We start from the raw sequence: 18,329 nt of genomic DNA on the forward strand, positions 1-18,329 counted from the left end.
CAGGGGAATGAAGGATAAAACTGGGYCTTACCGCTTTCCTTTAAACAGCGAGATTGTTGTTCAGCTCCATTAATCCACTGCTCTCACCAGGATCAGGGAGATTTCCAGAGRACAGCTGCAAGATAAAGCAGAGGTTCTCCAGTTAATAGTTGTGCAGACAAATCAGTGATACACTAGATGTCTCASGTGGTTATATCACAGAAGTTTCCTGGAACAATATTCCTACAATACTCCAAAATTCCTGTGATGGYATAAGAGAACTACACTTAATCTTTTAACACTATTTTAGACAGTCCATACTTGACAGCACCCTAAATTTCTATGTCAGCAGTTCCAGTAGGACTTTTTTGGTTCTTCATTATGAACTTTCACTTCTATTTTCCCCACAACCAGAGCAATAAATGGCTACCTTCATAAAATGACATCAAAGAAAATTCCACTTTCTCAGAAGCAGGACAACACCACTGCGAGACAGTGCTAAACAGTGGTGTAAAACCCACAGTGGTAACCAGGCATGTGGTAAAACCCCAGTGGTACCAGGCATCACCCTCGCACTGCTGCATCACAGGGTAATGCCTCTCCAAATACTTCTGCCTCGGGTGCCTCAGCTCTGACTTCACAGCTACCCACCCAAAAACACAGCCCACCTCACAGCTCCTCCGGTAGCTCTTCCCAATTTGCCCATGAGAAAAGCTCAGGGATAAACCGCCCTTCCCTGGGGTCACAGGTAATTTCTGCWATTCAGTATTTCTCCTGAATCAACCCACTTTGCTCTGAATCACTTCACTTTGTACGGCTAAAGTGCTCAGGTAGGTAGTGCATTAACAACAAGACCAAAGCAAGGTTCCCAGCTAGGGAACCTGTGGGGACCCAAGGCACACCAGGAGAACTTAGCAAAGCCTAACACATTTGAACATGTTGTTAACTACCTCCTTGCTACAACTACTGTGTAACACAGCAAAACCCCTTTAAGGGGGTTTCAGAAGCAGGGCTTCTCAATCTRCTTTGCTCTGACGTTCTGCTTTTGCAGGAGGAGTCATCACACGTTAAAAACCACTGGGCTGGGCCCTTGTGTTAAAACACAAATCCTGCACAAAGTGACCTGCTTGCTGTACTTAAAACAGCAGGACCGTATTAGGAAGCAACATGATTTTGCCTCACTTACAGCTGTGGGTGTCTGAACACCACTGCAGGGCTCAGATGCTCACTCTGTTTCCTGCAGGTTACACAGCTTCAGAGGCAGAAGTCTAAGTCCGTAGGGCAGAAATCAAAGTCCACAGTGCTGAGACTTGCTAACACAAGGTGACCTTTCCATGTAAAACAGTTGCCTAAAACTAACTTAACTGCGAGCTAATTCCCTCCAGGGAGCCAGTTAAGGAGCTTGCAACAAATGCAGCAACTGTTACAAATACAAAATTATGAGGATGTGTGCAACACCAGAAACTCCTTCCTGCCTAAGTTCCTCACATTTTTCCTGCAACAAACATTTAAAGGATCTTTTTTCATCTCCAGCCTCGAAGCTTTTCACAGCAATAAGGGTCAGATCCAAAACTCAGGGAGGTCGGCGGAAGAGAGAAACCAGATAATGAACCAGGAAAATGTCCTGGTTGCAAAAGGTCTGTTCTGAGCMGTTCAGTGCCTGGCTTTGGTGATCTGCAACGCCATGAAGAGGAGCAGGGAACAAGGGCTCCGAGCTCGAGCCTTGGCAGATCTCGGGAGCAAAGCCGAGGCTGAGGTTAGTGCAGCCGCAGTTCGCTGTGTTCTTAGCACCGCTCTCTCTCTTCCTGCGCTGTGACCTATTTATGTCTCCAGCAAAACAGACCCCCCAATTGTGCTTTAAAAACAGGCTGTTGGGAGAAAAATAAATAAATGGAAAAAATTACATCACTTCATGCTGTCTTCTCTTACCTTCAGGTTTTTTCTAGCCTGCTCTTCCTGCTACGTGAACGCGCGCTCTGCACGATCCTGCAGCTGAAGGCAGGGCTTGCGTGTGTATGTGCAGCTTATTCACGTATTTGTGAAGGCTTCTCTCCCAGAGCTGTGTACACACCTAGCTCTGAGCAGATTCCCACCCACTGATGTCCTTATTTATTTGTTCTCCATGCCGTTTAAGCCGGAAAATAAGCAATGTGGGGTTTCAGGTCTTTTTCCCCCTCAAGAAAAATCGTCATTACCAGGTCACATTCAAAAAGGAAAGCAGCCAAGAGGTCTAAAGAAAGAAAACATAATATTTTGAGAAGCCTTCTCGTTGTTTATAAAGAGCTCCTGAATAACACACTCTCCAAGACTGCTACCAACTGTTTCCACTTCACTTTCACTGAAATTAAAAGGAAATCTCAAGGGCAGCAACACTCCCATCCAACAAATAAATGACCATCATAATTCACTGTTACATGTTGTCTCCTTTTTATGCTTCCTTCTCCTTAAGCAACGAAAGGCCCTCATTTCCATTCCTCCTGAGTTACAATTCTCTGTATTAAGGTTTACACTTAYATTACAGGGTTAAAACCACGTTGCAAAACCCACCTCCCTCTCCCAAAGCAGAATCTGACGGTGCTGTATTTAAGTGAGACCTGAGAAGACCTCAGAGCCCTGGGTAAAGCCAGGCTTCCACTACAAACATGCCAGCCACATTTAGGACTCCCAAACCTTCACCCCATCCATTCTGGGCTGCTAACTGAAAACACCCGATGCAACAGCCTAGGGGACCCTTTGTGACAAGGGCCCAGTCATGAACTGGAAGCACTGGGAAGGCCAAACGCTCGGCCCAGGCTCTGCTCATCCACAGCCCCTGGCCCTCCCTGCCAGTGGCCGCCTCAGAATCACAGACGGGTTGAGGTYGGAAGGGACTCTGGAAAGGGCCTTGTCCAACGCCCCCTGCTCAAGCAGGGTCACTAGAGCACGTGGCACAGGATCCCGTGCCAGTGATTTCTGGGCATCCCCAAGGAAGGAGGCTCCACAACCTCGTGGSGGGACCTGCTCCAGGCCTGCGAGCGCGGGTGCAGATGATGACCTGCACCAAGAAATCAGCAGCGCTCCGGAGCCTGAACAGCTCCTACGGCGTCTGGGCACATCCCTTCCCTCGGGAAGTTCAGGAACGAGTACAAGGCTCGCCCCTCAGCAGACACAACCCCGGGCTAGGAGTCGCGTCGCATTTTTCTCCTCATGATGCAAGCTGCCAAAAACACATGTGGGAAACCAAAAATACCAAATGAGTTTTGCGGGATTTGTTTTCTTTACTAAAAAAGGGAGGGAAGGAGGAAAACCAAAAAAAGATACATAGTGCAATACATTTAATTTAGAACTATCTGAAAAAGAAGGATCGGCAGCCACGTACCATCTGAAACAAGGCCAGGATTTTTATAGTATTCCAAAATCAAGGCACCCAAAAATATAGAAGGGTGTCAAACCCAGAGAACGACAGAATGTACATTTACTTTCTGCAAACACTGTTGTTAGATATAACAGACATTGATACGTATTAATTAGATATATCTATTAATTAGATACAGACATTCTATGTCTTCTATTTAATCCACAGTCAAAAGGAGGGATTTGAGCAGCCTGCAGATGCTGCTGCCCCATGCTCGACCTCCAACAGCTTGCTCTTCCATCAAGGAAACATCCCAAACTCAAGGACATGTTGCCAAAGTGCACTGTTATGTGAACTTAAGAAATACGCTCTTCCTCAAACCTCCTGACTCCTTTAAAAGCAAGAACATTAAATCCAAGGAGAAGACAAGTGCCTCATGTTCTTTAAAGCAAGTTGCTGGACTGAATGAAAGGGGGAAAAAAAAGGAAAACCACTTTGCTCAGTTGAGCTTGTAAGTTTAAGAAATACCTCTGGATGAAAAGATCGTTTCTCAAAACTTCTAACGTTTGTATGAAACCAAGGTGATCTAAACAAAGAGGCCGCCTCCTCGGTGGGCTCCTTTTCTCATCACAAACAGGCCGCCCACGTCAAGAGCTGCAGGGCGAAGAAAAACAGGCTGCTGGTGCTCCAGCTTTAYACGCTCTGTGCTTAAGTCTCAGTTCTTCAGAGCTGTCAAAGCATGAACCTCTCTGCAGTCCAAAGCCTCAGCAAAAACAGAAAGAGAACCAACATTCACTGATACCTTAGGGCCATCAAGGGGAGAGCTGGCTTGTAACCGAGGTGCCAGGAAAGCCACCCACAAGGGACAACTCCCATACACGCGTAGTTCCGAAAGAAACTATCRGTATCTCCATGTTTCTAAAAGGTCGTTGTGATTGGGGCTCCCCACACGTCCAACGTGGGCCCCTTTTGTGTCTGGGGGAAGATTCTGCAGCCAGCAGAGCTGGAGCGTCGCTGCGGACGACTCGGGGACGGGGCCTCACGCCACCCCTCGTCAGTCAGCGCTAATTAACGAGCTCTGGCAACACCAAAAACGTAACTCAGCGTCTCCCTAGGGAGCTGTGAGGACAACGTGGTGTGTATCCCGGCTGGGGACCATCCGCAGTGTTTCGTGCTGATGGATCCCAAGGCCTCTATCCACAGCTAGCCCYTTCCACTGGGGATGGAGACCAGGAAGGTGAGATCCAGCAAAGGGTCATTCAGCAAATGGCCTTTTCTAGAAAAAGCCTAGAGCTCCAGCAAACAAGCTACAAACTTTGTGCAACGCTCCCTCCAGTGCTTCATACATGTTTTATAAGCACCTCAATATTTTTATTATTATACCTAATCAAAACACATTTAAGATAGAGATTTTGATACGTTCCACATTTTAAAATAAGTATTTAGATGTGTTACCAAACTGTGTTATCCACTGTGTTCCACCCCACACAGCTTCCCTCTCATTCCAGCTCTCAGCACTCCAGCAACAGGGACGAACTCGCACTGCACCACACTGCGTTTGTGGCAAGCAGCAGCGGACGCAGGCTATCAAGTTAATTAAGAGCTCCACAATTAAGAGCTGCAGTGTCAGCAAAGTGCAGGAGTCAACAGCAGCACATTTGGACTCCCTATTCGGGAACTTTGTCTCCGTTCCCATGCAAAAGGGAACGGCTCCGAACACCGACATTCGGCTAAAGGTCGGAAAGTCGAAGCAAGGACAGCAGCAGATTGCAGGTTCAGGCAGTCGGGAAAATCCAGCTCCGACAGGTAGGCGGATGCGGCTCCAGGAAGCTCTGCCTTGGCCTGGACAAGCCCTGTCCCAGTTTCGTTCCCTCCTTGTGCAGGCCGCTCTTGGCGGAAGCACAAGCCGGTATTTCAGTAACGCGTCCGGTTTCCAACTTGGACCCACAGCAGCCACAAGGGTCTCATCCTAGAAAATATCCTAACCAAATAGCTGCTCCAAAATAAAATCATTTGGATGGAGACAGGAGAAACTGGTATATATTTCAGGGATTGGGAAAAGGGGAAAACAAAATCACGGTTGCAGGTTACCACTGACAGATTAACTACCAATTCCCTTGGTTTTAATGGCTTGTTGAAGAAAGAGTCCCAAAAGCAACCATGGTTTTATTTTTCAGTCTTATTTCTTCTTCTCTGGAAACTAATTAAATCCGCATATTTGTCTTTTCCCACRGGATGACCATTAAGGAAGTTTCTCTCTTAGCAATTATCACACTAAAAACAACGCATTCAAGAGAACATTTTAGGACAACTTTRCCAAGGGAAATATTGTTTCTAGATGTAATAAGTACAATGCATAGTTTCCTTTGACTTAGGTGCCTGCAGAAGGCAGTGGGGCAACCTCCCGTTTGGCTTTGGCTGATCCCGACAGGAAAGCAAATTCCCAGCGCTTGGCAGCCTCACGCTGCCCCGGCACGGCACGGAGAGGCGGCCCCTTCCCACACCAGYGGGGCCTTTTGGGAATGCATCGCCCTGAGGGCTGCTTCTCCTTTCATTTTCGGTCTGAGAAACATTAAATCTCCCAGTTTTAAGGCATCTGGATGCTTTTACTTTCTGGTTGCTACTTCTGTTACTCCAGCACTACCCAAGTTCCCCTCCAGGTTCACAGTTCCACTTCCATGTTTTTTCTTTCCGTTTTCTCCCATTTCTAACGTCCTGCTCCTCACAGCTCTGCCCTCACGCTCTTCGCACTATAATTCCAGAAGATCTYTCATTATCTCCTTCCCACCCACAATACCCTAAAATTAACGTCAGATAAATGATTTTGCGCTGGCTGTTGTAGGATTTCTTAATTTCCAGATGCTTTTTAAGCCTGTTTTTGTGCAGAACTGATGTGTGTGGCTTTCCTTTCCCRGCCCCGCTGTTCTTCCACGGCCAGCGCAGCCCTCTCAACTCGCGCTTCAACAGCATCTTTCTCTGCGCGGTCTCCTTCCACCCGCGCAGCTTCGCCGCCTCCAACGGAGCCACGTCCAGGCCGCTGCTGTTTCCTCTTTTGCCCCCAGGTCACTCGGCGCTTTTGAGAAGAACAAAAAGCTGTTCCCTCCTTCAGGGCCACGAACCACTTCTCGCTCCGCAGACCGACGTCTTCACGGGCTGCTCCTTCCCCCAGCCAGCTGGCAGACAGCAAACCCCACAAAGGACCAAGGTTCATGCTTACCACTTCATGACTCCTCCAAGCCTTAAACCTCATGGTTTAAGCTACCACAGCYGCTCCAGAGCTCATCACCATCACTAGCAGGTCCCAGCTGGAAGTCACCAGGATACCTGGTGCTCTGGCCACGCTCCCCTCTGCCTGCCCTCGTCGGGACAGCGAGGAGCACAGAGCAGTCTGCAGGAGCTGCCCAAATTTGTTCCCACGCAGCAGCACAGCACATCTGGGTGCTCCCGGGAGGTCCCCGCAGCAGCACAGCACATTTGGGTGCTGTGGGGAGGTCCCCGCAGCAGCAGCGTGGCCGTGTCCGAGAGCGGCCGCCCGGCGCGCGCTCCAGCCCCTGCCTGCCGGGCGCCGTGCGAGGAGGGAGCCGGGTTCGGCGCTCGCTCCTCCTGGGGCAGCCCGTCCTCGCCAGCCGCCTCTCCGCAGAGGGCACTGTTCATGTTCTCGGCTCCCATGTGGCACAGCACAAACCTCCAACCTGGCAGCAGCCCGTGCCCCAGGGCGAGACCGGCCTCCCCAAGGCCCTAGYGGGCCCTGTGCACGCTGACAAGCGGCACCATTCCCTGCTTGCATCCAGAGGCCGCGCGTGACGCGGCGACGTCTTCCTCACGGCTCCGTTTCCATCCTACCAGCTTATTTTTGACAGCACGCTCATTTTATCCAGCACATTTCCGTGTAATTGCTCATTTCACACCCAAGCCTGCGGGGTGCTAAGGATCCCCATTCGGACAGCACCCGGACGTGTCTCTCTCCACTGATAACCGGGCTATTCTGCTCTCCAACAGACCACAAAACGTTTGTGTTTTACAGAGGCACATGCACTCAATACACTACTCGCATATTCARTCCGAAACGCCCTCCAAGTTAACACAGCCCAAGCACCCAAAGCTCTCGCTGCAGCCTCACTTGTGTGCCTCTTCCTGGCCGTACTTCACAGCGCTGTCTTTTCACAGAGCGCCTCATCCTTCTGTCCACACCGTGCCGCTCGCTCCTGGTCTATTTCCTCTTGGGAATGCACAGCTGTAGCCTGCCGCTGATATATTAAGCACACAGAGACATCGCCACCCAAGTTGGAAAGATTGGTGGCAACCTGCTATGGAGTTAACTCTGCTTCCCCCAGAGCCGCACGCAGGAGCGGGGCGGCACGCGGGCCCCTGTGGGAAGCCTGTGCCCTGCTGCAGCGGCCACTGGCAACGCCAGCGGAAACACGGTCCCTGCCGATACCTCTGGGAAAGCGCTGATTTCACTAAAATAGAGAGGGCTGGATTGGGTCAAACTAACTAGTTTGGGTATGTGGCAAAGCAAAGAGGCACATTTCCATCATCCTTATGGATGGGGGGCAGTAGGAAAGYCTGTGTATGTTTCCAGTGTGGTTCCTCACAGGGCAAAATTTACCTTGCTTTCCTCTGGGCAGGTCACTCACGTGCCAGCATTAGGCCAGCACTGTGTTAAATATCATTTACACGCCGTTAAATACTGTTTTTCATAAAGCACATGTCCCCAGATTTTTCATGCTGAGTGTCTGCCTTGGGCTGATTAAAAAAAAAAAAAAAAAATCATTAATTTCAGCTAAAACTGTTCAACTACTGTCAAGAAAAAAGATTATGGGAAAAATATGTTTTGCATAAATCAAAGGAAAAAAAAAGTCAGTCCTTCCTTTGCATCCTAAACCTTAAGAAGTCAGAATTATGCGGATTCAGCAAAGATTTGCTAACTAAAATCCCCAAAGATGCCAAGCGACTGGTGTGAGCACCCCTGCTTTCCAGGGCTGACCGAGCGGCGCCCACACGGGGCAGCACCTGCGACCCTGCATTTGGGAGCATGAGCGGGACCCCAAGCTCGAAAGCAAGGAGAGAGGGACCTGAGAAGCAGAGGAAGGAGCGAGAGATGGGAAGAGCAATCCTGGCCAAGCRGGGCCCCAAAYGGGAAGCAGCCGAGGGCCGTGCCCRAGGGCCAGGCACAAGGGCTGGACTTACCTGGCTGGGAGGAGCGCTGCACCAAGGAGCTGGGGCACAGACCGGCGCTGGGCAAGGCACAGAGCCACAGAGGGGCCGAGGAGGCGAGGGACCTCTGGAGATGGCCTAGTCCAACCCCCTGCCCCGGCAGGGACACGCGGGGCACAGGGTCCTGTCCAGGCAGGGTTTGCCCATGAGGAGCTGTCTCTTGGACACCAATTCCTGGCTTCCTGCAGCAACGCTGACTGCAAAGGTGGCTACACAAACACGGCTTCTCTATAGACAGGACCAGTCATTATCTCAGCCGCTGCAATACCWGCCCATAGGATGCTGGGCAGCTGCACGTACAGCGACCCACACAAACTGAAAGGTATAAACTACCCCTGGTACAACTGCCTTGTGCAGGTGACAGCCACACTCACGGAGGACCTGACTGATGCTCTGGGGTCCTCTGCGCTGGGACAGAAAGACCCAGTCCCACACTTTATATTTCATACACAGTGCTTTCCACAGGAATATACAGAATCTTTGTTTTTTTTTTTTTCAACAACTGTGCAGTGTTAAATAAATCCTGACATTCTGAGAACTACTAGCAGAACTAACTGCACTAATACTTACCACTTAGTGGTAAAAATACAACACAAAACCGGCACATAGAGCTTGGCGAGCGGCTCTGGTGACTTCACATATCACCAGCCCGTTGCAGAAGTTTGCTGCCTCCCAAGCAAAGCCCACGGGCCTGATCAGGCAAATGCTCTTCAGAAGCCCCAGGCCTGCAGTTTAAATCCGAAGCGACGGTGCCGAGCTCGGGCACGTGTCTCGTTCCCCCGGCTCGGCTGTGGGAGGAGGCAGCAGTTTCCAGCTTAGCGAGGGAAGGAAGGAGTGGCGGGATCGAAAGACCTGGCAGTGTCAAGGCAAGATGCACGGGCAGCCAGATGCATGGAGAAATTCAGGAAGGCAAGGGGAAAAATAGAGTAGATCTTYGGAGCATCCTGTCATTAACTATTTTGAGCATCACAGGAAAAAAAATCACCTTTTTCAAATGTTATATAAAGAAATTGGAGATCTACCAAACTAGGCTTATTCCTTTGACATAGTCATTACTGAGAAAATGTAGAGAAAGAGCCAGAAAGAAAACCAGGGAGGGCTCAAAGGCAGGCAGGTATTTCTGAGACCCCTAATACAGAGCTGCTCTTTGACACCGAGCTCTTGTCAAGGCCCTCACGAAGGGTGGGCAGCTCTCAAGGAAACTCTTGCACAGCCCAGGCTTGGGACCGCCAGGGCCAGCGTAGGAGAGCAAGAAAAAAATTCAATGGGAAAATTTGCCTTGTTTCTGAAGGCCAAAAGGGCAGCCCACAGTTAGGAGCTAATCGGATCAGGTAAAAGAGCAATGTATCCCATTTAAACACGCTGCAGGCTAGGCCCCTTCCCTCGACTGAGGCGCACAAGCTAGAGAGACTCCAGATCTTTCTTCTTCCAAGGCCAAAAGCATTTCCTAAAAACGTTCCTGCAAAGCAGGTTTGTTCAGGAGTTGGGCAGAGGGCCTGAAAAAGAGCCAGGAAGGGAGGCGAGAAGCAGGGYGCTGAACGGGGCCCACGACAGCGCGGCTGTCACCGCTCTCTCCAGGAGCTGGGGCAGAAGCACTAGCAGGAACGGGGAAGCGCTTCCACCGCAGGAATCCAGAGAGCTCCAAAAACCATCCTTAAAATGGAACAGTGCATCTTGGGCAATACGAATTAGATCGCTTAAACTTGCTGCACCAAAGCACTTCACTAAAAGGCTGAATTCAATCTAAGGGCAAGGGAGCCCTTGRCCTTTAAGGTACTGTGAACAACTTCAGCCACAGGCAGAGCTCTAACGCGCYGAGAGAAACACACACAGCTTGGAAGCAAACACTGGATACAAGTGTAGCACTTGGTGCTGCCGGCATGGAGCTGACGAATCCAAGAGTTTGTGTCCATCCCGAAGCTTACAAAATGCCAGACACTTAAATATACCCCAGATTTCAGGTTCTTGCAAAAGGTTTATTACGTTTCTCCCTCACTATCTGCTCCCTCATAACATCAATTGGACTCCAGATAGAGCTGGCAAGATCCAGCATCCCCTCTGAGAACCCTCCACGATCCAAGAAACGAGGCAGACCACGAGCACGGAAAACCTTCCTAACTGAGTTTTGAAAAACACGGGCTTTTGAAACAAGCACGAGCAGCCGGTGGTTTCTCAAGGGGAAACGGCAGCCTGGTCTCCAGGACGACAGGGTTTTGCAAGCTCATCTCCCTGCACCGGAGCTGGAGGGCGAGCAAACACGTAAGCGCCGCTCTGGTGCGGCCGCCTCCAAACAACACAGTTAAACTGCCCCGGCTGCTCCTGGGGCTCACAGGGACGGGCTCCGCGCTGCAGACACGCTTATATCGGCCCGCAGAGATGGAGAGCTACAGTCRACATCCAAGCACTCGGCCACCGGGAGAAAAGCCCCTCTCTTGCACATGCAGTCATGCTGTGTGCCCGGTTCGGGCTGCACTTTGACCGGCACAAATTGATTTTGCTCACTCGGTGTGTGAAGGAAAATGTGTACATCGGGACAGAGCCAAAACTGGGTTCAAACACAGCAACGGCGTCACGGGCAGGGCGTGGGGCGCATCAGCCCTGCACAGGCACTAAAGGGCTCCCGTGATGCCCCAGAACCACACTCTAACCCRGGGAATGGGCAAAAATCTAAAACATGCACCCAACTAAACAGAGAATYGTCTTCCTTTTAAGGCTCCTTGACATGGGAAAGGGGCCGTAAGAGCTGCCTGGCATAAATCAGCAGAGGCTACAGGCCCTGCAGCACCTTTCCAGGCTCCACGCTGAGCTCGGCTGTCCAATTCCTGCGCCCCGCGCCATCGCGACGCTGCAGGAAAATGAAATGAAATAAAACGCAGGACCCGCGAAGGCCTCGGGCGGGCAGCACCCGGGCCCGGCCCGGCCGGGGCCTCCACCAAACGGGCAACGCGCACCTGCAAACGGGATGCAGGAAACGCGCGGGCAGCCATGATCCCTTCCTTTCTCCATTTTTTTYCCCCCTCTCTTTCTCCCTCACGGCCGCTGTCTCTTCGCCCACCAGCGCTGCCGCGGCTCGCGCGGACGCCGGGGACGGAGCCCGGCACAGGCCCCGCGCCAGCAGAGGCGGCCGGCCCAACGGTCGCCCCCAACGGCCAGCCGCCATGCTCGGGGCCCGCCGCGGGGCGGGCAGCGGCGGGAGGGCTGCAAGGAGGGATTCAGGGAGGGATGCAGGGATGGAGGGAGCGCAGGGCGGCGGGCAGGCGCCCCTTACCTCGGCTCCGCGCCGCTCCCGCCGCGGCAGCCGCCTCCCGGCGCCGCCTCCTCCGCGGCCGCCCGCTCGTGACGGCAGCGCCGGGCCGGCCCCCGGCGGGAGGCGGCTGGCGGCGGCGGCGCGGCCGGTTAAACGGCCCGCAATGGAGGCCCCGTGGGCGGGAAGAGGGACGAGCCGCCCGCCCAACCGCCCCGCGGCTGGCTTGGCAGGTGGCAGCAGGAGCCGCGTGAGCCCTCGTCCCCAGACACGCATTTTTTATTGTTATTCTTGAAAKGTGATGTCGAAATTAGTCATAGGTGACATCCTCTGCCATTTTCAAGAGAATGCTTTTCCTTTCCAGCGTCAAAGCATAAGGATCTGCACCACTGTGAGACTGGGGCAAGGGAGTTAAACCCTCCTGCCCTAAAACCCCCAGGGTAAGGCGAGGAGAAACGGGCGCCCCGGGCTCGTACAGGGCCTTGGGCAATACCTGTGCTCACAGCAACGGCCTCGCAGCCAACACCTGCTCTGTGCCCTCCCCTTCCTCACCTCGCCAGCGCGCAGACAACCTGCAGCCGATTTTCCTAACSCAGATTCCCAAGGGCCCTTCTGCCACAGCCATCAAAGGGCTCCGGCTCATCCCGAGTCAGCACCCAACTCACCTTAGGTCTCTCTGATCCGAACACCAGAGCTGCTGCAGTTTGAGACCCGGGTGATAACACCAGCTACTTGCCTTCTGCATGACAGCCTAGTTTGTWATGGATTTGCATCAAAATAAAAATATATTTTTAAAAAATGTATGTATTCCTTCAGAAATATCTTTTAGAAAACGAAGACTACCGTCCCACCACTCCCCAGAACCCTAGAGAAAGAGCAGACAACCCATTTCTTATGCTCACCAGGGAATAAGGAAGCTGTTTGCAACACAAAAAAATACACACATTCTAGAAGTGGGGAAGCTCTAAAAAAAAAAATAAATAAATAAAAATGCTTTTAATAATTAAAAAATACACTAGCTAAATGCATACTYGTTAAGCCTCAACTGCTTTTCCTCACTTTCCAGTACACAAATACGGGCCTGTCATTAAACAAATTCTCCTCATGCAAGGGGTCTTGCCACGTCATACAAGCTTTGGAGAATGTAACTGAGGTCCTGGATAATTTTCTGGCCAGGGAATCTGACCGTGGCCTACTTCTTACCTATAACAAACACACATTGCAAAATGTGTTTGCAGGACTGGACCCCAAAGGGTACCTATCCAGTAAAACTAGATGTAGCAGTACCCCCAACATTACATAACACTACATTAACAATGGCCAGAAGCATTCAGCATCCTTTTATTCTGCCACCATGTAAAATATGAAGATATTGATGCAAAATTGCAAGCTTTAGGCAAACTGCATTGCTGTTTGATAGCAATGATTAGCACTGCATATAGAAGCGACACTAAAACCAAGCAAGAGCTTTTTCAGCACCATTTCAATCTTCTGTCCTCAACACTCAAGATTTTACAGGTTCCAACACATTTTTAATCTTGCAAGATCCAACACAGATTAGATATCTCTTTAACAAAACTTGTAATAGAGCACAATTCAGATGATTTTAAAATAGAAAAACGTTCAAAGGAAAACATTTCCATGCATTGGAAAGAAAAGCTGAAATTATGTGCAGAAATGTATGGTACTTAGTGCTTTCAATTAATAAAACAGGTTACATGTTTTTAAAAGTCATGTAGGAAACATTAACAGCTCTCAGGCGGGACAGTGCCCAAAGTCCCAAGGCAATTATGTAATTTGTCATTTTTAGACAGAGTATCTTGTTATACAGTGTCGGAATGGATCAACTGTGGTCTCTTGAGCAAGTCAGTATTTAGGTGTGTATATATATATATACACACACACACACACACACACACACACACATACTGGCCTAGATAGATAGTCTGACATACTAATAATTTCCCAGCTGAGGACATATTGGCATTAAGAGGGTCTATGAAATTAAGCAATAGAAGTAATTTTGCAGATTAGTTACGGAATTTGGAAGCGTTTAATAACAAGCACTTCCATTGATTTTAACACTTTATCTTCGTAGGATCAAGCCAACAAATAAAAGAAACTTTAGTTACCTCTTAGCCTGTTCCTTTCCCACAGGAGCTTCTGTAACACCACGGGTGAAGCTCTGGGATTAGGACGGAGAGAAAGGAAGAGATGATCCATTCATCAAAGCTATCGGCCCCCCACTGCAAGGCACCATCACGGAAGGCTCTTTGACTTCCAGAATATAGAGAGCAGTGGTAGTAGAGTGAACTAGTATCCAAATATCCTCAAAACAGCTAACAACTTCATTATAATTCCCCCTCCAGCCACCTCCCACTGAGAGGGAAGAGAAAGGCCTGTGAATACTAGGTTGAAATGCAGGGTTAGGCTATTAAGACTTATAGACGTCACCTCAACTTGTCAGTTTAGGTGTGTGTATAAACAGACAATAAGGATGTATGTTGCATTTGAAGTTGTATGTTGGCAGCATTCGGAGAAAACTAGTTTCTGCATGATCAACAGATCGTTGAAAAAGGAAAGCCAGTGTTMATTTATGACTGCAAAAAATAGGCAAATTCCGGTGTCCATTTGAGTTTTGAATTAATGCAATTATCACACATACAGGAAGGAATATAATCACAGTTGGGCTTGGCAGAACAGCTGCACAGGAGAATCACACCATCGCCTTGCACTCCCTGCAGGCACTGGTTTCACAAACACCACAAGCATTGTATGCATCTGTCTAGACTAAGTGTAAATGAGCTACTTTAATATAGATTTTAAAAGGGAAAAAAAAAATTATCGTGAATCTCTTCACTATTTCCTAAACTTGTTTCTGATTAACTTGTATGAAATTATTTGAATTTTCATACATAGACATCACATTACCACTTCTGCATGGTTCAAAGGCAAGAGGAATGTTCTTCAGGAGCAAGTTCTTAAATAAATTCACTAAGCTTTGGCTACAGACACACTTTTATGTTGTATTTAATGATAGTCACCAACGTACATGCTGGTTTCTTAGCAGGCTGGGCCAAGAGACACTAATGTATCTATGTCTCAAAGAAAACTGTCATCTTGCAGCACGTTTTCCTTCACTCATTCATTCGCTTTTTCAATGCGGCTATTTTACTTGCATACTTATATTATTTGCATACTTATATATATATATTTTACTCTAGTAAAAAAATAAATCAAAAGGAATGGCAGATTTTTAAAAGTATATAATAGACATGTTACAATCTAATGACAATATATGAAGGGCAATTTTAATATTTTATACCCATATATACAAGCCAAAGGATTCACAGAGAAGCAACCAAAAACATGAAAAATCATCATGAATTACAAAGTAAATTTGTGGAATGCAATTTCCWGTAAACATAACAGAGTCTAAATGATCRTTCCTGGTGTGTGTGTGTGTGTTTGGATTAGTATTTATATACATTCCTTTCCCYGCCCAAAGAAAGACAATTAGCATATGGGCAATCCTGGCACATGGCGCCCAAACTGCTGAGCAGAATGATGCTCCAGTTCTCCTGTACCTCTGTTGATACAACAGAGAGACAGATTACAGTAAGTTAAATCAGACACCTTTTACTTCAGAGAAACTAAAGTTCAATCCAGTTGCTCATTTTCACAGTCCGGCCTCACTGGACATGTGCAATTACCATATTAAAATGAATTTGCAACAAAATGAGTGAGATGCCACCCTTGCATACATGGGCCTGCATACACATCACTACCTCTTTCTCTCAGGGCAGGCTTACAGACTAATAAAGCTGCGGGGAAGGCAGCGGCCAGCGCACGTATCTCACAGCCTTGGCCAGCCCTTCATGCCTGGAAGCAACAGCTCTGTCCCGAGGCATCCCACGAGATACTACAGCTGAGTGAACTATCTTCTTCTATAACTTTGCATTATTTGTAAATAATGAAACATTATCAAAAATAACAAAAGACAATTTCAATTCAAAACAGAAAGGTAACTTCACCTCATTCCGTTTATGTATTTTATTACAAGTGCATGAAAGGTACCTATTTTGGCCAAAAGTTAAGTTTTGCATCTTTCTTTTTAAGATCTAAAACACACATCCAGGTCCATCCATGAGAATCCTTCGACGCTGATGCCTTCCATGAAAACACCAYGTGCAGGGAGGCAGCAGATGCACCTTCTTACTTCTAGCCTCTGCTTGGCTTAAAGCGCTGGCAAACACCGAGGTCCCGGGGCTGGCTCTCTGGGCGAGCGCTTCAGTAGCCCTTCCTTCCTCGGAACCTTGCTCTGGTATCCAGCTGAAGATGCAAGTCAACACGTTAGCCACACGCTGCACTTCGCAAGAGAAATACGTTCACAGAGCCTGTGCTATTTTGGCACTTAAAATCAGAGAAAAGCMCAGAACGGGATCTGCTTAGATCTGTTTTTCCAAACTGAACCAATAAATTGAAGCTTGTATTGAAGTGGGAGTCACTGCAAATCACTGTATGGACAGGAGTCTGAACACGTCTGAAAWATATGGGTAAAAATGACATAATACTCAGCTTCTGAAAACTAAGTTTACTCTYAGAAGTTAGGGAAAAAAAAGAGACATTTAAAGAAAGGAAAAATAATGGCAGTAAAACGAAAATAAAGTTACTGTACAGCATTTACTTAAAGTAATTTACAAGTTGTTTCCCAGTACAGCACAAAAATACACCTGGATCTTGTAGCAGTTCTTCTGAATTTAGATTGCAGTTACTGATTGCAATTCAATGAAAAAAAGAATTAAAGGAAAAAAAAAAAAAGGACACCTAACTACCTAACTCTCAGAATTCAGAACTGTGATAAAATTAAAGAGCTAAAAAGCAGGATTAGATGGCACAGCTTGGTAAAACCAGCAAGCAGCTTCCACTTTACACCTTTCTCCTACTTAAGTACCCAACTAACAAAAGAGTATATGCTCTGACAAAAAAAAGTCCTAATGGGTTTTGCCGCATGTTAACTATTTTTTAATATTATGACAATACAAACAAGACATTTCTACACAAGAAATTCCAATCAAAAATGGAGAAACTCTGTAGTTACACTTTCTKCTRTTTTATGAACCTTGCAACTGCAAGGCACCTTTTCCAGCTAATTATAGGCAGTCTGTCCACCCTGTCATAATTGATGAAGGGTGACAYGTCATTTGGGACCMGATTCTCTATCCCAGGGGATGAGTTGTTTAAAGCTCCTCTACCTGTCACAGGTGGAAAAGGGCAAGGGAAAATTCAGCAGTTTCAGAAGACAGAGCAAGCTCAGTCGTCTGTGTGAAGAATTTTGCTCTTGCCGTCAGACTAGATGTTTATAGTCTAAGCTATACAATGACATGATCAGTCATGTCGTGGGGACAGGTAATGGTAGCACCCAGTCCCCAAAAGGCCAAGGCCAATTTTTGCTCACCCCAGCTTGCAAACATGTGGACAATGTCCACAGAGGACAGGAGAGCTCTCTGAGAGAAAGCTCACTACCCCTTTAACGCGGCATGAAGCTAGCCCAAGCTCAGAAAGGAGCCGCTCGTTGCCCTCAAACCACTTGCCTCTGGCACCAAGCGGGAAACCCAGAATTGCTATATGTAATAATAACTAACTCCCTAGAAAAACAGGCAGTTTTTAAGCGTAAGTTTATGTAATCACACATTTAGTCCTACTGTCAAATCCAATGGCTAGTTTTGACAGTCTCTCTCAGTAAGGCATCCTAGCAACTTAAATACCTTCTGCACCTGTTTTTTCACCAATGATCTTGCAGATAAAACCTCAAAACTCAAAAATTCAGCCCCTGAAGCCTGTACCTTACAATTACCTTGTCTACTGATAATATTGTATTTAACCCAAAGTTTTATTCAAAATACTTTGGAAACATCTACCTCATTTGTCCTGCTGTCATATTCTAAGCCTACTTTAAATATGCACCTTTTAAATCATAGTCAGAATCTATAAAAAACATAGTGACAGTCTGTGAAACTTTGCTTCATGAAAGTGCTGTACAACACTCATGTCTTAAACAGGATTGGAAAAAAAAATATTCTGCTTCATGACATCAGGGTTCACTTAATATTCACTTAATATAAGTGGATTTTCCTGTAGAAAATTCAGGATAGGGAGAAAAAGCAGTTCAGGAAACGTGTAGATGAAGTACCAAGGGACATGGGTTAGCAGGGAGGTGTTGAAGGTCTAGGTGATCTTGAAGGTCTTTTCCAACCACGCTAATTCTGCGATAATTCCAATAATTCTATGAAAGTAAAGAGGCCAGTGGCCCTAGAAAACACCACGCATGCACTTACAATGGACCTTTTGCACGCAAAGAACGTCATTTGCAGACTTCTGCAGTGGCCTTCCTTCAAGCACTGTCTGGGGCTCTTGTTCTCCTAGGCGAAAAATGGGAGGTGAAAAACAGGAGCTTCTAAATAACCATAACCACCATAAAAATAACCATAACAACCATAATAAAGTTTTGCCGTGCAAAGAGAAATCAAAACAACTCAAGGAAAGTTTAGCCGG

At 47.8% G+C, this 18,329-nt stretch overlaps 1 protein-coding gene and 1 long non-coding RNA gene across 2 annotated transcripts in view; both read right to left on the reverse strand.

The window, feature by feature from the left end:
• Window positions 1-11,829, reverse strand: part of LOC112944257 — a 50,774-nt gene extending 38,945 nt beyond the window's left edge. The window contains exons 1-2 of the long non-coding RNA XR_003248736.1: window positions 11,799-11,829; window positions 32-115 (exon numbers count right to left, since the gene is read on the reverse strand). This is a non-coding gene — a long non-coding RNA (uncharacterized LOC112944257). The remainder of the gene's footprint in view (window positions 1-31; window positions 116-11,798) is intronic.
• A 3,983-nt stretch (window positions 11,830-15,812) lies between these two features.
• On the reverse strand, window positions 15,813-18,264 carry LOC112944245 (cytochrome c oxidase assembly factor 5). Its single transcript, XM_026035642.1, has 3 exons — window positions 18,241-18,264; window positions 18,113-18,196; window positions 15,813-16,106 (listed from the first exon to the last, which is right to left on the reverse strand). The coding sequence occupies exons 1-3, from the start codon at window positions 18,262-18,264 to the stop codon at window positions 16,065-16,067; spliced, it is 150 nt and encodes a 49-aa protein (XP_025891427.1). The 3' UTR covers window positions 15,813-16,064.
• Window positions 18,265-18,329: the final 65 nt, after the last annotated feature.

This window comes from Nothoprocta perdicaria, unplaced genomic scaffold (assembly GCF_003342845.1).
Source record: "Nothoprocta perdicaria isolate Ctin4 unplaced genomic scaffold, notPer1 scaffold_163, whole genome shotgun sequence".
Classification (NCBI taxonomy): Eukaryota; Metazoa; Chordata; class Aves; order Tinamiformes; family Tinamidae; genus Nothoprocta; species Nothoprocta perdicaria.